The 24,032-nt window shown below is 39.2% G+C and overlaps 1 protein-coding gene across 3 annotated transcripts in view; it reads right to left on the bottom strand.

Annotated features, from left to right (window-relative positions):
- BRSK2 (BR serine/threonine kinase 2) overlaps positions 1-23,637 on the bottom strand; it is a 449,278-nt gene extending 425,641 nt beyond the window's left edge. For all 3 annotated transcript variants that reach the window (XM_063289323.1, XM_063289325.1, XM_063289324.1), the window contains exon 1: positions 23,232-23,637. In XM_063289323.1, coding sequence (XP_063145393.1) covers positions 23,232-23,325 — 94 coding nt within the window. In that variant the 5' untranslated portion in view covers positions 23,326-23,637. The remainder of the gene's footprint in view (positions 1-23,231) is intronic.
- Positions 23,638-24,032: the final 395 nt, after the last annotated feature.

Genomic DNA, 24,032 nt, shown 5'->3' with positions numbered 1-24,032 from the left:
TAATTTGCACATTGCACTAAACAACATGGATGGGGCTGTTTCTGCTAAAAGGGAGAAGCCAAGCAGAAGTATTCAAGTAGCTGCTCCTTCTTGACAAGTCAAGATCAGAAAATGTTCTGCCTCCCTACTGCATGTGAACACCGCTATGGCCGGTTATTTTTGTTGCCTCTTCCTAGGATGGATCTTCGAAGTTTCCCATTTCTGCTAATTGAAAAAGGATATAGCCTTACCTTTTATGTAGTAGATACTATCACATTCTTTATGGTAAAAAGTTTTAAGGAGGCATAGATAAAGCACTAAATTTCCATTTGGAAGTGTAATATAAAATCTTAAAATATTTTTCTGAGACAACGGTAGCTAACTCTCAGCATATCTCAAAGTAGCTAAGCCAGTGGCAACTAAAAGGAGCATCTGATCTGCCAGCTTAGACCTCCTTTGCCCTCAAAAGAGGTCAGTAACAGGGGAAGGGCAGAAAAGGGAAGGGGGGAGAGCAAGCACAAGAAAGAAAATCACCAAGAATCAAGTCTAGAGCCATTATTGGTGAACAATATTAGAAATCAAGTTTCCCTGACAAAACCATATTTGATGGGCACTCAGTTCCCCAATTCTTCAGTATCTCCCTGTTGAAGGAGTGTTAATTATTCAGTTAGCCCTTTAATAAGAGTCCAGAAATCTTTTCACCTTCTTTACTTCTCCAGCTCTTTTCAAGCAACAATTCTGAAAATCACACTTGAATCCATCAAGCTTTGGTTAGCCTCCATTTCCTGATGGAATTGCTTTGGTTTTAAATGCAACATTTATCAATCAAAAGAAAGAGGATCAAATGCAGGCAGCATACAAATGGTTGTCAATAACAGAATAAAATCTATCTGTACCTAAAGCTGCCGGGATTTTGATGAGGATATCGTACTAGCAGTTTTAAAATGTAATGCACTGCAGAGCCCCATACTACATTGCTTGCAAGGGAGCAAGAATCACACAGATTTCAAGACAGACTTTTAATGTAAGGATTAGAGGTAAGGTACAGAATCTTGGACTGTGATAGGAATCTCCAGCCCTCTTTTATTACAGAGTTCATTAAGATGGAGTTGCCTTGATCATTTTGATTTTCTTCTTCCCAGGCTTTTAGAAACCTGGATTGAGCTAAGCTACTAACAAATTCCTCTCCAAAGCATTCATTATTTGTCTCTAGAGTCCCTCCTTTTCTTTCTCAGCCTTCTCACCATCTCTTACAGGCATCTTGATCTTTTTCCTGATGGACTCTGGAAAGATTTTGACCTGAGGCTCTTCTCTGTACCACCACTTTATAAAAATGATGTTTTGGCCTCTTTTGAATTTAATCCACCTTTAAAAATGTGATACAATTCTCTACACGTTGTAGCACCATAAACAGTGGCCAATATATAACTCCTTCCTAGACTCACATACCACATCAATTGGAGTTACACTCCTTGTCTCCAGAGAACATAATGATAAAAGGAAGACCAATTTTGTCCCTTCTTTTAGTCAGAGAAGGAGCAGCTGCAGAAAACCTTGTTTTCCAGCAAGAACACTTATCTCCAATTGCTATTTTTTCTTGGACTGCAAAAGAAAAGGCTCTCCTGGATCAATCCATCAATTACAGCAAAAATATACAACCGTTTGTAATATTAAATATTATATTTAATATTTAGGAGCTACCCAAGGGCCACAGCGAGCAGGGTGATGGTGCAAATAGGTAGGGCTAGTACAGGTAGTCCTTGCTTAACAATGGTAATTGGGACTGACAACTCCATCGCTAAGCAACATGATCCTAGAATGCAATGTCACGTGACCATGCCAACTTAGGACAGCAGTTCTGGTTGCTGCTGTTAAGCGAATCCCTCACAGTCGTTAGGCACAATGTCAGTGATCACCATTTCTGACCCCCCTGCCAGTTTCTGCATTGACTTTGCTTGTCGGAGGCCAGCAGTGAAGGTCTCAAATGGCAATCACCTGATGACAGGACACTGCAACCATCATAATTGCAAGCCAGTTGCCAAGCACCTGAATTGCAATCACATGACTGTGGGGACAGTGTAACAACTGCAACTACGAGGACTCATTTTAAGTCTCCTCATTCAGCACTGTTATAACTTCAAACAGTCGCTGAACAAGTGGTCACTAATCAAGGACTACCTGTATTTTTGTTAGTTTTTCTGAGTTTTTTCTAGGAGTGGTTGTGGTCTTTCTTTGGTTATAAAGATATGTTAAACCTATTTATGACTTCCATTATATTTTAATGAGTTTCCTGCCTCAAAATGGCAGCAAATGACATCACCAGTTTTCAGTTATCATGGCCAGCAAAAACTGTATGTGATGCAAACATTAGGCTTGGAGGCCACATGAGGTTATGGGCCATAGGTTGCCTGCCCATGAACTAGAGTTGCTGGATTTTGGCACTTCTTCCCCTGCCAACATTTCAATCCCCAAATTCTTCAAAAGTTGTTTGAAGATGATCTGTGATCATCTTCATTTTTGCCAACCTCAGGCTAAGATGAAGAATCAAAGAATGTCATTTAATCATGCCTTGCCCCAAGCTGTTACAGCCTGGGATTTAAAAAAAAATAATCCCTCACTACCCATTTCATAGGAAAAATGAAATAAAATAAATTGCTTATATGTGGAAAAATATATATAAGTAATTCCTATGAGAAAAAGCTGAAAAGCTGTCAAAGCATCTTAAAAGAGCTGCTTGAGTGGCTGGATGCCACAACCTGAGAGGGAGAATGAGGCAATAGCTCTGGCAAATAGGGAACTGCCCCTAATCTCCCCAAAGCTGCAACATTTCAAAGAAAAGACTAGTTTTGCTGCCGTTTCAATTATCATAAATCAACTCAGCTGTTGAACAGAAAGGAGGCATGGAACTACCCAGCTGCAGAAATCATTCTGCAGTGGCACAAAGACCCCATCTGGAAGTTCTCCCAGCTGCCGCATCTTTGTTTCACAAAGTCTTCAGAAAGGGATGCTGCCACAGGACTTCCGGTGGAGGCAGGGTGAGCTAAACATATCTCTGTGGAGAGCGGAGATGACAATTGCAGCAACGACCAAAGAACGGGTGAATAGACTGGTTCTTTGGAACCTCTTTGGACAAGGAGAGGATGGGAGACTGCCCACATGTGCTCCAGATGGCTGCTTCTCATGAGAAGACCACAGGACAGCCGTCTCCTATGGGTCTGAATGGCGGAAGATGAAGGGATCAATCACTATGTTCTCTAACCTCACTTCTAATAATTTTTGGAAACTGCTTATTTAAATAACTTAAGGCTATTAGAGGTTGTCAGCCATCCCAAATAAACCAGACAGAAAACACAACCAGATGAGCTACTTCTACCTTACTGTAAGATTACATTAACAGAATCTTGCAAGTCTGAAAGTACAAATCTCCTGTCCCTTTTTTAGTGCCTGATCAGTTAGGGTGGATCTTTTCTAAGTTTCTTCCTCTGTCATTACTCAGTTGTGGGCCCCTCCCCCTTTTATCTGATCATTCCCTAGGCAGCATCTCTTTCCCCCATCTTCCATGGTCATTCTCACATTCCATTACAGAGGTCTTCAGAATGACAAGTCTGAAAAGTCACCTGGTAAATGTACCTTTATTCCTGAATAAAAGAAACATTAACTATAGGTTTAAGAACTTAAAGAATTTGAAATAAATGGCAAAAAGCTAAACAAGATTTTGAACTAAAGAAGTTATAAATGAATTAAGGGTCCAAACAAATTTGGACTATTGAAAATTTTACTGTAAGGTTTTAGAATTAATATATAAAATAAACAGCTTTTTGTGAGAACCAGAATTATTTTGACTACCACAAGTCATAAGAGAGATAAGAGACCTTATGATTTAAATTGGACACTAAAGGGGACTAAAGTCCAGGCAAAAAAGAAAAAAAAACTTGCCTTTAGGATTGGGATTTACAAAATGACACAAAATACTATACATTTGAAATATTAAAGGAGATCTTCAAAGAATGGGGCCAGAAATTAGTAGCTACAATATCAACAATATCAGTAACGATGTCTGCTTCTGTGGGTAGACTATGTCTAAAAGATGTTAATGAAGGAATGACAGACGTGAAACAAATTTTGCTTGATGCAGAAATAGTAGAATCAGAAATATTGGATTAAAAAAGTGTGGATTACAAAACAGACAAGGCATTCAAACTCAAAATACAAATGATAGGAAAAAGTATGGATTACAAGATAGAGAACAGCCAAGAAAACAACCCTGATGAAGACTTTTTACTGGATACACAAAAGAAAATGGTTAAGGATTTGAAAATCAAAGGAAATACAAAAGACAAACCAAGACAATGACCTGGATAATGGCTTTCCACCGGATTTACAATAGAGATCTGCTAAAGCCTCGAAGAAGCCTCCGTGATGGGAAAAATAAAGACAACATCTGAATGAATAAAAGATCAAAACTGTTAGAAGTAAAAGAAAGGAATATAAAGTTGGTTTCTTTGATCAAGGTTAAAACAAGATGCGTTGTTATAAAGCTCTGGTAACCCTTTACGGACTTTTTGCCGACACTAGGACTGAAAGCTTGATGGTTTATGGTTTTGCAAACTTGGAACCTGGCTGGGCATATCTCCAGAAGAGGAACACCTCCTTCCACGCCCAGACAGGTTTTGGTAATACATGCCAGGTCTGCTCCCTCCTCCATATTCAATCACATATGAAGGGGGCCTTGTTGTTAATTGACCTGGCGTTACAAAGCAGCAGCTGAAAGTCAGGGCGACCACAAGTCTGCTGTCCAGGGCCTGGGTTTGTGCACGGAGGGCCAGAACATGCCACAGGTAATAAACACTTGGGGTGTCTTCCTCTAAGATGACCCACCCTCAGGCTTCACATGGATGGGTGCTACACATTGAAGCACATCCCTTTGCGTGACTAGAAATACTAGACAAGATTTCAGCAGTTTCCAAAATGGCATATAGTACTACATTCGACAACAGTATTCTTCCTAAACAGCAGTCATTCCCTTGAATTTGACCTCTGATGTCCCAACAATATTGATACTATAGTAGTCTGGATAGACCATTTGGCTTTACTTATAAATCATGAATCCTACTGTACTAATGTCATTTTATTCATGCAATGAATCTAGTTAGGATATAAAATCAACAATTTACAATCCATATTCCACCATGAAACACCATTAATTTTTCATATTACTTTACCATATCTATCATCCTTTTCCAGTTTCTGGGCATAATAGTCCAACATGCCTGGGAGACACCAGATCAGGAAAGGGTATCATAGACAAAAATAATTATTGAGAGAAAATCATCCCATACATTTATTCTTTGTATTGCAATGTCCGCAATGCAATAACAAAATAAATAATAAAATAAAATAAAATCTAGTTTGGCGGCATTAGAAGATAATCTTTGTTAATTTGTAAAGCAGAGTAAATCCACTCTTATTGATTTTAACGGAGCCTGAGAGCATCTAGTATTCCTCTTGCAAATCTGCAGTAAATTCCTGAGCATCAGCTGATTATATGCCTTTAATTCTGTTTTAACTTCTACTGCAGAAGAAATCTGATCCAGCCCTGGAGGGTTCATTTTTACATTCTGGCACAGGTAGCATTCGAACACAGCAAGAACTCATACTAAAAGGCCAAATTACTCCTTCATATTAAAAACAGAGCAGCATCTTTGGAATTATCAGTCCCTCAGTAACAAGGGAATCCAAATTTAGGCAACAAGGCTGGTGCTAAAAAGAGAAAGCAATAAAGTTGACATGTCTCCCTTTTAATTGAATGTCCTCACGTGAGCAGCTCAGTTCTATAGAACATAATAAATGGAAATGAAAAAGAAACTGTGCCCTCCCTGACTCACAAACCATAAAAAGTTAAAAGGTTTTTAGTTATTAAGTAGAGAAATTCCAGCAGTCTTAATTGCGAAGCAGCCTATGCAGCAATCAAATTATGTAACTTACAGTAGGTGGGATTTCTAAATGAGTCCTGTGCATATTTTGTGAGGCTAGAATAGCTGGAGCTCCTATCTCAGTACACATTCTACGTTTTCCTCATTGCCTCCAATAGCCACTACACACAGCCCACATAACTGTTAATATTCGTAGTTACCTGAAAGCACTATGATAGTTTCAAGCTAGAGATCAGTTTTTCCAATTCTGGGCTACAATCTCTTACGTTAGACCAGCCTTCCCTTTGGATATGCTAAACTACAACTTGCATAATCAAAGACACCTGAAAGATACCCACTGCAGAAAAGGAGAAAGCTGTATTATGTTTAATGCAATTTCAAAATTCAGTCATCACCACTTGGCCATGTCCCTTGTGAATCTGGAGTGTTTAAGCAGATCAGTTGAAAAGCTGTAGAAAATATCAACAGAATATGAGAGTGAGAGAAAACATGAGATAGATTCACAGTTACTGTTAACTGTTATCACTGAAGTCTGGCTACTCCCTCCCTTCCTTCCCAGAGAAATTTAATTTTATCAGCTGGGACCTGCAAAGCATAAAGGTTCTCAAATGCTACTCAGCTCGTGGCTATGGCCCCTCTGCCTGTACTTAACTGGGTTATAAAGTATGCCTTTGCCAAGTCTGAATATAGTACTGAGCTTTGTCTTTATATGACAACAATTGCATAGGCACACCTAGAGAGCATACATACTCATCCACACACAGAAACAGAGAGATTCTGTTGTTCCTTAAGGGCCTTCTTTAGGAAAGGATTGTTTATACAATTGCCAGGGTACCAAATTCCTTCTTGCTCTCTCAGGATCTTACTCCACACACAGATATTTGTTTCCACAGCTTCCAGCATTTTGCAAGTGATGGAAATCCAGCTTGAGAAATCAGTTAGGGAATCCCATCAGGGCAAGGGGACTCCCACTGCATTTCCCATCACTCGCTCTTTCTCGACCATGCATAAAACCTTGGCAAGTAAAGGGACAGCTTTTTTGTTTTTTTCTTGCCCCTTTGACAATATTTGACAATATTTGTTCCTGACTGCACTGAGTTCTAGAACTACTATTCATTCCTCCCCATTGAGCGGTAGCCAGAAGGAAATCACCTGCATTCTCATTCATTGAGGTGGGACAACAGATGTGGCTCAACAGACAGTAAAAATCAAATATTTACACTGAGCTTTCAACTCCCCCGCTCTCCCAGTCCTAGATACACTGCCAGCAAGAACAATAATTATTTGGTAATTCTCCAAGCCCATTGGCAATATATTATAGCAAAAGTGAGAGGCAAGAAGAGAACATGATGCTCGAGTCTGCATTTGTCAAAGGACTATACAATCCACTAGAGTTAAAAAGAGGTTGCTCATTGCATAGCACATTAAAGAGAAAGCCTTTTACTTTCTATCTTGTCCCATCCTAAGGTCTTAATGAAGTTGAGGGTGACTGAGAAGCTGTTCAATAAAAACATTTTAAAATACTCATTAAAAGATTAGTTTATCATTGTGGTGAAAGACCAAAACACAACACTGGCAAAATTGCTAAAACTATATGCTTGTCATGAGTAAGGATGGCGAGCAGGGGGCTCTCACCCAGACTGTCAAGCGCATGCGTAGCACTGAGGAACTGTTCAGCCATTCAAAGAGACACAGATCGGGACCGCCTTAACCTTTGGGGTTTATATGGCTGGGTTTTCCCACGCTTTCTCAGTTTGTTAGGATTCTTGTTAAGTACTACTAATAAATATTAGAGACCAAGTCCTCGCCTCAGTGTGTTTCCTGGTAATCAGGACAATGCTACACTAAACATATTAATACCAAGTCGTCACTGTAATACAGATTCTACATACAATGCAACAATATTTAGAGACCTTTAATGAGATCACTTCATCCTTATCTGACAATAGATACTAAAGACAGAATAAATCCGAATGCCCTGAAAAAGCATTTATTAATAGGGATATACATCATGCATGGACATCCTTATAACAAGTACATGAGGCCCATCCGTCACAGACAAAACCAATAGTTAAAAGACATAATTTTGAATATTAGCAAAAAAATTATGCCACGACAGCTTAAACTAACTAATACCAGCTGGTCCAAATTAGGTCTGAGAGCATTGACAGAACACCCTAAATCAGGCTCTAAAGAATCTCCAAAGTTTGATAGTTAATATAGACCATGGACATGTTTTTTCTCTCTTTTATTTATACTCTCTTGACTGAAGTTGGGGAATGGTTGGCAAACCCATGACTTAAGTCTTAGAGTGAAACACGAAATATAATGAATCAGATGGCATTTGTCACTGTCATGTTACCATCTGAAGGGCCATTGTAGCAACAAAAATTAGTATGAAGTTGCCTTATATTGATTTATCATTCTGACTGGCAGCAGATCTTTAAAATCTCCATGACAAAAATGTAAATAGTCAATATTCTTTCAAAAGTCCTGAAAGATTTGTGAAACTAGGAAGCTGAGTCTTTACAACTGCTTCTTTTTAACATCTAAATTTACTGAGGTCCATGTACCTACAAACAGCATTTTCATTAGCTAAAGGAGAAGTAGAAATCCTAGTGCTCTTCAATTGTTTTAGCTTATAAACATATTTTAGCCTCTTGGCAGCAGTCCTGTGAGCTGCTTTGATGTGTTACAGCATGCTACATTTGTGCTTCCACATATTCTTAAAGTACATCTTCAGGAATGAATCCCCCAAGTTGCACAGCCTTAATAAACATGCATATCATCCAAGCAGGCCAGCTTGTAAGTTGAAGAACTAACTGAACAGCACTGCCTCTTTCACATTTAAAGTATTCAATATTTTTACCTCAGTGACAAATCAAACCATTTTTTTCCCTGCAATTGTGGACTTTTAATAAACATTCACAAAATGTGGGGACAAGCCAATGGAGCCCACCCACCTCCCAGTCACATTTTCAAATTTAAGAGCATGGGACCTCAATTTTTTCAGTGAATTAGATGATGATTATGATTGTGTCTGTCTTTGCCTTCTTATCTATTCCATTTTAAAGGCCTTTTAAAACTAAGTGTTGCATCTATCTATCTACAGGCACACATACACACATATTTATAAACAAAATGAATATTTATCATTTAAATTATTTTATGTATCCTATATTTCTAATAACAACTCTCAACCCAAACTTGCTGGCCAAGAATGTACTTCAATAGAAATCAGCAAAGTAAGGAGCTAGGAATAGGTGAATCTCAAATGAAATGCCATTTTTATAGATTCATAATCATATTTTCTATTTACACCTTTCATTTTCAGTTGCTTATGTGAGATCATTGACACAGAATGTGCAGACTTACTGTTGGTAACAGCACTGTTCACTATTGTCAATTTTCTGAAATTTAGTACTTATGTGGTTACGTGTATTATCACTTTTATGCTTCAGGGACCCAGTTTTCAGCCACTGTTCTACTCCTGGGGCACAGGAAGGCAGGGACTGACTGTTGATCAGGAAGCAGAAGCAGTAAAAGGGCTCTTGCTAGCTGTCAGCATGCACAGAGACGCAGGAGTTAAAGTGGCAAGTAGACTCTTGCCAGCTGACTGTTGGTATCAGAGTTTCTCAACCAGGGCTCTGTGGAACCCTGGGGTTCTGCAAGAGATCACCAGGGGTTTCCTGGGAGATCATGATCTATTTAAAAGATTGTTTCAAATTCAGGCAACTTCACATTAAAGAGGTAAGTTTCATTCTTTATTTCATTCTTTATTTTTAGTTTAAAAACACTGTTAACGCATATATACAGGCCTGCACATAAAACGAATATAATAATTTTGCAACTTCTGGCCTGTACTTGAGCCTGAATGTGCAGGGGTTCCCTGAAGCCTGAAAAATATTTCAAGGGTTCCTCCAGGGTTGAAAGGTTGAGAAAGGCTGCTTGGCATGAACAGGGAGGCAGGGTGGAGGCAGATGAATATGCTTTCAACCAGCTAACTGTCAGCATGCACAGGGAGGCAGGGACTGAGGTGGCAAGCAAGCTATCACCAGCTGATTGCTGGGGGTGTAGCAGGAGGTAGAGCAATGAGCAGTGTCTCCCAAGCTGTCAGCGTGTATAGGGAAGCAGGAGTTGAGATGGCATGCAGACTTTTGCCAGCTGATTGTTGGCATGCATGGGGAGCTGAGGTAGAGGCAGCAAACATATAGTACTCTCAACTAGCTGACTGTCAGCATGCACGGGGAGGCAGGGACTAGGACAGTGAGACAGTCTCAGCAGCTGACTACTGGCATGCATACAGAGTCAGGGCCAAAATGGCAGGCAGGTTCTGGCCTATGAATTGTGGCAAACTACCTGAGGATCGATACACCACACATTGAAAACCACAGGACTAGACTGTATTACTGCACAAGAGATATAATGACAATCAATACAGCGCTCACATTTACTCTTCCCAACTGCTTTAAAACGATCAAGTGTTAGAATGGTCAAGCTCTAGAGCAGTGTTTCTTAACCTTAGAAACTTTAAGAGGTGTGGACTTCAACTCCCAGAATTCCCCAGCTAGCCTTGCTGGCTGGGGAATTCTGGGAGTTGAAGTCCACACCTCTTAAAGTTGCCAAGGTTGAGAAACACTGCTCTAGAATGATCGATAGGCAGATCTTCTTCCTTATGCAATTACTTAACCACTGCGGTAAGGGGTAGCATCCCTAACAGAAGCCGCCCCTCTACTTCCAGGGAAAAGGCAGAGTTGTATGTCATGAATTGGTGGAGCAACAGTTTCTTCATGCGAACAAAGAGCAACGGGGAGAAGCAGCAAAGAAAAAGATTTTAAAAGCAGCAGCAGTGAGCACTAAGTGTCTGCTAAGAATTGGCAGCCCCCCCCAGCACTGAAGGCACTGTAAAACACTCTCTCTCCAGCAGAGATCAGAACTTAAGGTCCATTATCACAATGCTGCCCTCCAATACAATGCTCAGAAGTACTCCAGAGCACAGAGTAAATACAGCCCCATGCAGCAGCCCGCTTCTACAAAGCAAATGTGAATAAACTAAAAACACAGGATGATAGATGGAAGGATAGTTTTAACCAAGCACCATTCTAAATCTGATCTTGCCTAACTCCACACAAACACCTCTCGGCATTAAATACCCTCTCTCTAGCAGAGAGGAGGAGATAAAATATTACATATCTAGCATGAGAATGTGGAATGGGGGCCTCTTCCTCCCCTTCTCCAAATTCAGAATTGCCTCTTTTCCCTTTCTCAAATCAAGTTTTAAGTCTGCTTTCAGATCCATATCCAGTATTAAGGCACAATAGTTCTCAACAGGGCTACTTCAAGTCTTGGTTCTCCGAAAGGACTTTTTATTACTGTAGGACATTAATATGTCATTAACAATATAACATTTTTAAAACGACTTTGCACAATCAAAGGACATATTTAAAACAATATCTCTTCATATTCCCATATGAGAAATGGTGGAAAGTGGTAGAAATAATCGAAATTGTGCAGGAAAAAAATACATTTCTTTTCTTCTGGCTGCTTAGATTTTAGTTGCTTCTCTTGTCTTATATCACATCCCTTATGTCAAACCACAATGAGAGCTATAAATTATATGGGTTGTATAACCCTACTGGCATGTAACAAAACCATTTCATTTTGTGTACATTTAATAATTTAGTTGTCCTCATAACAACAAGAATGAAGATTTAAGAAGAATCTTGGGGTCAGTGTGTTTCAGTCATCTGAATGTTGCCAATCTGATGTGCACAGACGGAAGCCAGTGAAAAACTTCATTCAACTTTTACAAAGTAGACAGAAATTAAGACATGAAAATTCCTGGCACCATATGGTTTAAGGAGGGAGATACTGCTAAAAAGAAACGTTAGGCATGATCGAGAAGCACAATATGATAACCTCAAATATCTCTCTCAAATTCTAATTTCATAGGAGTCAAATTCTCCTATAAGAAACTATTGAATGATCATATTCACATCTCAGCTAGGTCTGCATATTGAGCAGCCACACACCTGATGGTACAGGTGCTTGCCCTAATATTGTTCCATGATTAGAGCTTGAGAAAACACAACAATTGCTTTGGTGTGTCAGTATCCTAGAGGGCAACCAAGTTGGAATTCATTTAGAGGAGAGATCCTGAAAAATTATTATAAACCTGGGGCCCGCACATCACCACAAGCTGATCTTTTTAATCAACATTCAGTTGGATAGAATTACTGTAGACTTGTTTTTCATACTGTTTGACTGGCCAATGTACATAAAAATGTAATGACGTATTTAGAATCAGGTGTTTGTGTGTGTGTATGTATGTGTATATACAGTATGTGTGCGTGTGTGTGTGTGTATGTATGCATGTATGTGTATATATATATATGGCTAGAAACCAGGAGACCGGGAGTTCTAGTCCCGCCTCACGCATGAAAGCCGGCTGGGTGACTTTGGGCCAGTCACTCTCCCTCAGCCCAGCTCACCTCACAGGGTTGTTGTTGTGGGGAAAATAGGAGGAGGAAGGAGTATGAGGTATGTTCGTCACCTTGAGTTATTTATAAAAATAATTTAAAAGGCGGGATATTAAATAAATAAATAAATAAATAAACAAATAAATAAATAAAATATTCCCTTTAAATTAAAATCTTCCCTTGGAGGATGCCTCCACCAAGGTCAATCCATTAACGTCTCATTAGTAATTAGCCGTATTTGCAAATCCAGGTCTATCACTTTTTCAAGGTAAACATAGCCTTCATCATCTACGTACCAGTCAAAAACCATTTTAATTAACAGGCTAGAGAACTAGGTTTATGTCAGTTTTCTTATTGTGTTGAAACGAACCTGCAAAACCCAGTATCTGTTATGTAAGTGTGGATCACAGAATTGAAATGAACTCAAGATCATACCTTCCTTTTTACTTCCAAGAATATTTTTTCTGCAAAACTGTAGTCTTACAAATAGCCAAGCCTCAGGAAGTAGGGAGACAGTTATTGATAAATTGTGCAGGCAGCCAGAAGCACATTTACTAAATGGCTGTCTGAAAACAGTTTCCGACTAACCTCTGGAATCTTAAATAAATAAAAAGTAAAACACTTGAAAATAGTCGTATCTACCATCCTATCTCTGCCTATGAATGTATGAAGATATAAAGACAACCCTTTTCATGCATTTTTCTTACTTACCAGCTCAGTTTTTGTTTGAAAGAACACCTCAAGATATATTCTTGCAGACTAGAATTGGATGTCTCAGACTCTTTTCTTAGAATTCTAATGATTAATCATCCCTTCAATTGCCACCAGCTGTATCTTATCTTATCTTATCTTATCTTATCTTATCTTATCTTATCTTATCTTATCTTATCTGAATAATCTGGCAGGTTTTGCGCCAATTTATAATGGTGGCTGATGATGGAACATGCCCAGCTAGAGGAGTCCCAGGATAGGACCTCTACTATTGTTTTTTCACAGGCCTATAATGTAATACAACATTTTACACATGTTGTATCCACTTTTTAATGTCTGTCACTAAGGCATGCAACTGAGAGCCAATGTGGCATAGTAGTTAAAGTGCTGCACTAGGATTCAGGAGATCCAGGTCCAAGTCCAGCTCATTTGGGTGACTTTGGGCCAATCATGTCTCTCTGCTCCACTTACCTCACAGTGTTGTGTGAGGAAAAAAAATGGGAGGGGGTACTATATACACAGACTTCAATGCCTAGAAGAAAGGGTAGGATATAAATTTAACAAGGACATTTAACTGCCTGATTTGTAATATATGTCTATGTCATAAAAAGGATTATTGAAGAAACTGCTCAATCTTCATATATTTAAGCCTTCTATTTTTATACACTTATTTTTAGTTTTGGCCTATTTTTCACTTGCAGTCTTAATAATTATTCTTTGCTACATGAGCACATGGGAAATAACAAGGGAACAGAAACAGAACTTGTTCAGAGGCAATACTAGATCCTGAATCTGACTATGACATCAAGAATAAAATTATTGCCCAAATTAGCGTGTTCTCCGTGTTTCAGTTTTTGTTAAGAAGCTAAGCCCATGCCTTTCTGTAAGTTTGGAACAAACCCTTCCATAGGACATGGAGTCTGCAAGTATCAGTGGTAGCTCAAGTTAGATTGCTTATTCAAGAGAGGGGAAAAGCATTATAATACATCTACCCAACATACCTTCTCCGAAGTAGGAAAATACCTCACTTGAGACTAATGCTAAAATACAACACGTAATCAATGGGCCTTAAGCTCAGAATAAACACGCATTGCTTCCATATTACTTTGGACACTTAGTAGTTGAAAAGAAAAAATAGATAAATGGTCATAATTTACAACTACAGTTATATCATACACCAATTATTCACAATGTTAAAAGGTATTAGTCTCCTGATTCATAACCAAACAGCAGGAGACCCCTAGTAAAATAAATGAAACAACCATGTTCTACATTTGTATGTTAGTAAGAATAATTCTTACATTAAATAATAATTGTTTCATAGTAAAGAGAAAAACACAAAATTAAAGATTTACTTGTACAAATAAACCAGCTTAGATATCCAGCATAACAAAAGCTACACGTAGAAATAGGCATTTATGACTGGATCACTTTATTGGAACGAAACCAACTGATATAGTAAAAATTCATACATATGGACTGATCAGATTAACAAATAAACGTCTTTCCTAGCTTTTCTACATGTGACCATTAACTGGAAATGCACCTGTATATCCATACCGCAATGGAACCAGCCAGATATCCAGATGGTTTGATGCAGTCAGCTTTGAAAAAAGCCAATCACTTTGTTAGGGAGAAAGACTGAATCCAGGCCCCTATTTTTCCCCTCAAGCAGGTGTTTGACATCAAAGTTGGTCATCTGTCTGATGGCTATGTGAGCACATAGTTCTCTGCTCCATTGATGGCTTTTTGGATTGGAGCCATCACATATGAAATCAAAATCCAGAAATGCTCAACCAACCAGATGAACCAGCAATGTCATTTCAGATAAGAAATCAATAATGAGGAAGCACATATTCAACAGTGAGCATATATACAAGAATCAAGCTGCAGAAAAGGAGAAGAAATCATTAGATAGATTTAGATTAAAAATGACACTGAGAAAATTAGCATCTGCTTCTCAGGGTCCTATGTATATAACAGATTTTAAATTCAATGATCAAATGAGTTGGAATCATGGGCCACTTTATTGGAATAGGGAATTATGCAGTCTTATGTGGCCAAGCAATGATATATGTAAATTCTCAATTAAAAGATGGGCACTCTTTGTTTATGGAATGTCTGCAACATTTGTCCCCAGTAATAAAAATGTTGTGTATGAAGAAACACTGGTTCATGTTGTTCTTTTTTATGTTTTTAAGCTCCTCTGTTAGGGTTACTGAATTGTTTCTAATCCAGAAAATCACAAAGGAGTACAATCCAAACCATAACACAATTGGTTTGAAATTTTAAAAAGTTCCTTTTTCCCAGAGAAACCAATTTGAAGGAAGCTTCATGTCACTTCTGTTTGTCCAATCAATAAAGAATGTACTTCACAAAATACTGGCATCAACAGATTTGGTTACCATTCTGACATTTTGCTCATATGTAAACCTAATGCCTATTAGCCACGTAAAAAAGAAATATTAGAAATTTAGTCTTTGCTCTTGCTACACAATAGAAAAACAGTATCTTATGCTTGCTACCATCCAGGATTAATTTTGCCATCTGGCTCCCAGATCAATCAATTGACTTTAGAGACTCTGAGCCAGAAAGCCAATTTTCAGGAATAAACAGTACTTTCCTGACAATGACTTGCTGAAGTTATCATTTTTTGTCTGTTGATCTACCGATGTAAGCAGTCGTTATATCTTGCTTCAAGCTAATGACATCACCATAGATTTCAGTCAACAATTCCTGAAGCACCTAAAAAAGACTGATTTTCAAAATTCTCCTGTAACTTTCACAGGCTGATTTCATAAACTTTTTTTTCCACTCCAATCTCCTCCCTCCTCAGCTCAGTTATATAATCTCGGCATCACTGATAACGTCATGACACTTCAGGATGATTTAGATTGCCTTAATGCAGTGAGAAGTGCTTTGGTTCACGATTAAAACCATTCCATTACCTCCCCATGTCTAGATTTCCTTCCTGTCAGCTAACATTCATGCACATGAACATGATCAGTTGTCACTGAGCTGTTCTGGCTATTTTCTGCTCCCTGATTTTGTTGTCCCTGCTTCATTTTGAATTTTCAGTGGATTTGGCTAATTAATTAACCATACATACTGTTCTTCTTATCCTAATGCACGGTTGTTGTTGTTTTTAACAATACTCAGATTAGAGTCAGTTTCTGCTTCAGGTTACCTATGTGTTGTTACTATTTTTCAAATTAATTGACATTTTAATATTAGTCACTATTGATCACCTTCTGAGTTACTTCAGTTGATGACTGTTAATTTAAATGACAACTTATAAAAAACTAGGTGAATGAAAAAAGAATATACAGGGGAAAGTTATCTTAATAATCTAGCAAAGTTATTTTTTTTTTTAATTTAACCCTGGCAATATCTAAGATTCAAGTATATAAACAGTGTGATCCTACTTTTATGTGACACTCTAGCAAAAGAGTATTACATAAATTACAAAAAATGACCTGCATATTTCAAAACAGTCTCAGTAGTTGCTACAAGGCAAAAATGTTTTTATTGTTTATTTGTGTGTTTCTGTGTTTTGTTCTTCTGAGTTCCAAATTTTATTTCATATTACTTAAATTTATCAATTTAATTTACTGAAATTTATGGTATTTCCATTCCCAAAATTCTTGGCAGTTTACCTAAAAGACTAAATAACCCAAAAAACTCTGTAATATAAATCTTCAAAACAGCAGTGAAATACCATTAAGCATAGCCACAGTACAGCATTAAAACATCATTAAACATATCTTGCTTAGACCAACCCACACTAAAGCTCTAAGTTTCAAATGCACTCTTAAAAAGTTAGCTCCCTACGGCCTTCTGAAATGGCAGTTTTGACTCTTAAACGTTTTCTGAATTTGACCTAAATGTATCACAATTTTCCTAAGTTTCAGAAGGGTTGCTCACTACTGAAAATGTCCTTTTGAAAAGCAGGTATATCTTCTCCTTTCTTTTAAGGCAGTGTTTCTCAACCTTGGCAACTTTAAGATGTGTGGACTTCAATTCCCAGAATTTCCCAGCCAACATGGCTGGCTGGGGAATTCTGGGAGTTGAAGTCCACACATCTTAAAGTTGCCAAGGTTGAGAAACATTGCTTTAAGGAGTTAAAGTTAGTTTAATTCACAATGATTTCTAAGTCATAAAGGCTTTTCAAGAGCTGACTTGATTTTTCCTTATTTGAGGGAACCTATTGATGGTTCTATCTTTTCTACAAGGTGCCAAATATCACACCAACAAATTTTCATAATCTAATGTAGCTCCTAAATGTCAATAGCCCATGAAACTCAAGTATGGAGATGTAAGAGTATATCCTATTGGCTCTACAGCCCAAATATAGCCTCTCTACCTTATCAGGAGCCAATCAAACATCATGGCACTCAGGTATTTGCCTTTCTTGTAAGAGACGAGAGCTTCAGTTCTAAGACTGTCCTGAAAACACACAGTGCTTCAGTATACAAACATAATCATGTCTGAAATGAAATAAATTCTATTAAGATTCATAGATACCATGGCTATAAATGTTCCTGGCAGCCATGGCTTCCCTTCTGAATTAGGTCTTCTTTTTCAAAAGTAGCACATGAACATGTAAAACTATTTCTAGTCTGGGCCACTTTTGACCACAGATTGAAGCTCACAAGCACATTATAAATCGATCGATTTATTTATTTCAAACATGGATGTACTTCACTCAAAATTCAAACATGGATGTATTTTCTTGCCAGGTTTATAACTCGATCAGAATCATAAGATATTGGTTTAATACAGACAAAACAAAAGCAAAGCAAACAGCAAGAGAGTCTTCTAATATCTGAGCAAAGGGAAACAGGCAGTCTGCATGCAAACGGCAGATATATTTATGCCAGATGCAAGCTTCTTAATTCTTTTCAAGGTTAACAGTAGTTTATACACAGCTGGAACTCCAAACATAGCTAGATAAAGTTCTTCTGGCCATGACTGATACCGGAGTAACAAGGAATCCTGTAACTTTTCCAAACTGTGAAGCTATGTGCACTGGGAAACTTTCACCAGAAGATGCTGCAAATCTAATTCCACTTTACCTACTACCAGTATGTCCACCCTTATCTTTACTAAGTTTCAATTGTTAGTCCTTTTTATATAGATCACCACTTCTAGGTTTTAATTCAGGTACCAGACCACATTCTTACAGTCCAAAAAGAAGAAGAATTGGGTTGGGTAGCAGTAACTTACTGAGAGCACCCCCCTTGTAACATCTCTGAATAATCACATTGATATTACATAGTTTGGAACAGTTCCTCCCACCAGCACCCTTCCAAGTGACCGTTGCTGGAATTCTGGGAATTGGAGTTAGCCATGCTAGAAATTTTAAAAGTTGCATTGCAACACAAATAGGAGGTACTCATTGAAAATGGTTGTTCTGAATACACAGTAGGAAAGCAATTTAATTTGGGCCTACAAATGTTGCTCTATGAGATTGGAAGGACCACAAAGTGATGTCTCCTATTTCTAATCCTGCCAAACATTGCTTTAGGATACCATGATTTAAAAGTTTGAAAAGTACAGAGGAGAAAGTCAGCACAGCTCCATGTATCAGCAAAGGCAAGCCACCTATAGGACTAAAACAGTGACATCACATAGAAAGGTCTCAAACCAAGTTGATAAGGTTAGACGAGTCTTCCTTAACTTGCTATCTTCCACCTATGCTTGATTACAGTTTTGAGACTTCCCAGCAAACATAATAGTTGAAATTCAACTATTAAGTTGGGGAGGTTTGATCTAGATTATACAGAATCAAACACACAAAGCAATTTCGTCTTTGTATTATACAGTAAATCTGACTCTGTGAATGGAAATGAAATTCCATTACTCCATAGTATATGCTTCTGAATGGGCTTAGAATCTGAATTATACTCACTAAAATGCTTTCTTACGAAAAAAAAAAAAAGTGCCACCAAAATTTGAGAACTGTTTCTGAAAAGGAAAATACATCCAACTAGGAAGAAAAATTATCAAGTTCATCATTATCCTAGTTAATAACAACTAAAGGATCATGGAATGCAATTCAGTCCTACTAACTTGCTATAATGATGTCATATAAATGTTCAGGTTAGGATATGCCAATAGTAAAATGAGTGCAATATCCTCAAATATGGCTTTAAAATATTTGAGAAGTGGAGCGTTGAAACAGGTATATAGAGATCAGTCAAGTGAAAACAAAATACAAAGATATTACTAGCTTTAAATAAAACCATATTATGAGAAATATTTGAAATATCAGTTTCATATAGACAATTTGGCTTCATCTGAATAATACTTCTGAATTGTTGTGTTTTGGTCTTCATACTGGATTTGTTATCCAAGCACAAATGTTTCCTGGTGTGTTACTGCGAACACAAAACCACTACATTTTTGTTGATTACTGTTAATTACAGTGCAAACCTCCTATAATTAAGTATGCCACAGTATTTCAGTCCAATGTGAACCATTGCTTGCTCGCCCCTTTAAAAGTAATTTGTTTGGGTCGACATTTTCAAGAGGTTTCCTCATAATCTAATAATCACATTTGTAAAATTATATTATCACTCTATTTCTTGCATCTCCTCCTCTCCTCCCATTGAATGGATTCCCTGCAAGTCAAGTTTTAGAAAACAACAGCAAACCCTTTGGAACTCCGCTTTATACAATAACAAAGGGGCAATTGTCTTATTACAGCAGTCTAATTTAATTATACATGCATGGAATTCTTACACTGCATTATTAAGAATTTCTTCCCCAGTTTTTGCCACACTGCCCATATTACAGGAAGACTGCAGGCAGATGTTCTTGTATCCCTTTGCTCAGTGCCCTCCTCTTGCTTTTGAAACCAGGAGACCATAATCCTCCCTTTGTGATATCAATCATTAGCTGCAGCCTGATGTGCCAGACTCCACGGGACAAGCTTTGCTTTCCCTGCTCTGAAGGAGAAATAGCATTGTCATCATCCAAACCTCTGAAATATATCCTGTCCTGAGTATGTTTGTCAGGTCAGTTTTGCATATGCAAGACTAGATGTCACCACGGCTGCATAGATATAGCATCTGGACTTTTTGTCTGTAAAACTCCTTGTTTCATGCTCATTTAACAAACCTCCCATTTAAAACTATGGACAGGCTAAAGAAGTTCAAAGTTCAAATGGGACCTGGACCAGAACTTGCCTTCCCAAATCCAACCTTCAGCTTTGATCTTCAAAAGTATACCATATTTTATAGAAAAGGAGGTGGATGGTCCTGAGCTTGGAATAAAGAAGAACTTCATAGCAGAAATACTTCAGGAGTGAAGTAGGGGTGGGGAGGAGGACTATAGCATACAAAAAGTTCTGAAATTACAGGAGAAAAGAGACAATAGGATATCTCTAGATTTATGAAATTATCTTAAAAGTGTCAGCAAGCACTTTCCATGCCTCATTTTTCCTTCTTGCTAGGATATGGTTCTGCTTGAGTTGCAGACTGCTTACACAACTTTATTGAATCGCCTGCCTCTTGAGCAGAAGAAGATTATTGAACCTCCAAGTGAACAACTACATATTCAGATACTCCCTGCCAGAAGCTTACTAATGCCCTCTTCTCCCTTTGAGGAATCTAGAATGACAGACAAAAAAAGCATCGCTTGGCTGTGTACCACTGAATCTTTCAAAAATTCTAAGTACAATAGGAAAGAAAATTGCTCTTGTCCATCATTTTTTACTATATCCATGTTGAATATGGGAGAAAGGAAACAAATATTTCCAATTCTATGAAAGTCCCACTGATTTCAGTAGTTCTGCCTCCCAAACAAGTGCACATAGGATTGAAACCCAAATATACTAATTCTTATGGGTTTTTAAAACACTTTTAGATTTTATCTGTGTATCACTGCATTGCATGAGCATATGTGTGCATCTATTTGGAAGAGTGGAAGCTCATTTACAATTTCCTGTAAAATCACAAACAGCAATTTTGCTCTAATTCAGTTCCTCAAAGACCAGCAAAGGTAGACTGCAGCATCTCCCTGAACACAGGCACTGCCTCTTCTCCCGTCTTTCTCTCCCACTCTCTAATCACTCAGAAGGAAGATTGTAAGATTAGTAAAGGAAGGGGGAGGATAAACTGCAGTTAACCCTCTAGCAGAATAACAGCCCACAGTATGATCTAGATCTATAGGTTGCAATCTTGTACTCCTTCACTTACTTGCAAGTCCCGCTGAACTCAGAGGGACTTACTTCTGGCAAAGCATGTGGGGAATCAGCCATCTGAAACACTGCTGTTGTAGTTGCTTTTGAGACAGCCCAAACTCTGTGGGAGGGGGCAGAGTGGGAGACCTCAAATGGAAGCAGACAAAAATCACAGTAATGAGGACAAGACTGAGTCATGGATTTAAGGCCTTTTACATGGTCATAGCAAAAGGCAAAAGATCACCTCCAGAAACAGCATTCAGGGTTTTTATTGGTGCGCCATAATACTGCAATCAGTTTGGCAGGAATTTAATGTTCCTCCGCTTTGGGGAGGATAAAGGTGAACTGATTTTCAAGCTGCTGCAATATGAGAAGGAGCAAGATGCAAACAAATAAAAGTCACTTTCCATTTTAAAGCAGCACTATTTGCTGTTCCCATAAACCTTGCCATTGACAAGATCCACAAGCAGTTGCTATGGGGCTTGAGCGGGGGGAGGAAGAAAAATAGTGTGTAGAAGGGGTTGCTCTTCATCATTGCAGAAATGCTTGGCCTATTTCAAATAAAGATCTGGATTTTAACTCTGTCCCCCCAAAAATTGCGGGGACTGCAGAGCTGCTGCCATGCAGGGCAACAAGAAAACAGGCGAACAGAGGCAGCAGCTGGAGATGGAAACGCCTATTAAATCCTTTAGACAACAGATGGGCAAAGCTCATCTGTCTTCTTTTTTTTATAAAAGAGAGCAAAACATAATGCACCATGTTTTATCATCCCACCATAATGAACAACTCTTAACACCAACAAGCCTCCAAAAAGACCTGTTTTGAGGTATAAATGTCTGAATCTAGCTATCTATCTAGATAGCTATCTAACTATCTATCTATCTATCTTACTTTTTTCTCTTCATACGTTACTTCAGAGAAGCTGAAATTTACTCTGGGGTCCCTCAATCAAAGGTTGCCAAACATGAGGGCCGACTGGACCTATGACCAAAAATGGAGAACTAAATATGGGAAATCTGGCCGGAAGAGATTTGTTGTGTTTGCCATGGCCCTTTCTTTGCCATTACTCTTTGCCTGCCCTTGAAGTGCATCTAGCAGTGCAGAGAACCGGCAAGCCCAAACGTTGAATACATTGAGGGGATCCAATTATATCACTGAGGGCAAACGCACCTGCTCCCAGCTAATGCCCCACACTCCATTTCCTCCTGTTAATATTCCTTGCCATTGTTCTTTTCAGGGAACCACAACAACAAATCTCTGGCATCTGACTGCAGAATGGGGAATCTTCCACTAGCAGCAGAAATGTATGGTGGGAAAACAAAATAAGACATCCAGGGTAGGATTTGCCATTCTTTTTTCTCATCCTAGTGACCACCCCCTCCCATTTTGGTTGCCTTCCAAATAATCAACAAAGACGGTGCCATAGATTGCACTCTATGTGTTCTCTCCTGTTCCCCACACCTCTGCCAACTGCACCTTCAAGACTACACCCTTTTCAATCATGATGTCATAAAACACTGCTGGTGACTCCCAGTTTCCTCCTCCTCTTCGTGATCCACAATTCTTTTTTTTTAAAGGAAATAAATGAAAGCCATGCACTGAATCAAAGCAAAATTGACCAGCAGCTGAGCATCTTCTCTCCCCCCCACCACCATTCCATCAGCCCCTCCCCACAGGCACTTTGACTGTCATCTGAACACCACCCCTTTCCAGGAGTGATCCACACAAAGCAAGCTAGGCTTTAAAACAAGATGTAAATCGCCCTAACCAAAAAAAAAAAAAAAAAAGAAACCACGTCAAGTAACCCCTTGATAGCAGATGCCACAGCAACAAGACAAGGAGGGACCCGCGAGGCCGGACTTCCCCGTCTCCGTCACGTCAGCAACTGCCACCTTCTCCCCGGGTTGCTGCTGCTGCGGCTGCTGCGGCTGCCAAGGAACCCACCTGTCTGCCCTTTGCCCAGCGTTTTCTCCAAGCGGTAGGGTCCAACATATTGCGCGTGTTGAGCTCCGCTGCCTTCTTTGCCAGTTGATGTCATTTCTACCTGGCTGGGTAATGCTGCGATGCTGCGCCTTGTATCCCGCTTGGGGAAGCTCTGGGCTCTTTTGCGCTGCTGATTCCTTAAATTCCGACTTGGCCACTGTGCAAGAAAAGCGCCCGGTCTCTCTCCCTCTCTCTGACTCTTTTGCTGATCGTCGTCCACTTCGCTGAAAATTAACTCTTGCTTTCCCGCCCCGCGTCTCCTCCTCTCAGTCCTCCTAGGAAGCGGATGCCCAGGAACAGTTATTAGCCAGGGCTTAGGGGTGGGGGAAGTCTCTGAGCATCAGAAGCATGGTGCCGGTTCTCAGCACTCGCACGCCTTAGTTAGCTCTAGGAGCTGCTCAGGGGGAGCTGGAGCAGCGGAAGCGCTGGGGCCCATAGCTCCGACTGACATTAGGCGCAACCAATCCCTGACAGCACCTCAGCTTGCCTCCCCACCCCTCAGCTCCCCTCCATCCACTACCTTTTCTTTTCCATCAGCATGAGCTGCTGTTGCTGCTTCTGCCTGATGCCGAGCATCCTATAACCAATGGCAACAGCCATGAAACGGTGAGGGGATTCGCCTCATCAGGACAGTGGTTAATCCCATTTCAAAACTCTGCCCTGTTTAAAACTTTGTCTGCATAGCAAGAGGAAGGGAGAGCTACACGCTCTGTATCTGCTGGACCCAGGCAAGCCATTTCTCCCGTTCATCCATTCCACTCA

Source organism: Candoia aspera, chromosome 1, assembly GCF_035149785.1.
Source record: "Candoia aspera isolate rCanAsp1 chromosome 1, rCanAsp1.hap2, whole genome shotgun sequence".
Lineage (NCBI taxonomy): Eukaryota > Metazoa > Chordata > Lepidosauria > Squamata > Boidae > Candoia > Candoia aspera.
This window is presented reverse-complemented; position numbering and strand designations above follow the sequence as displayed.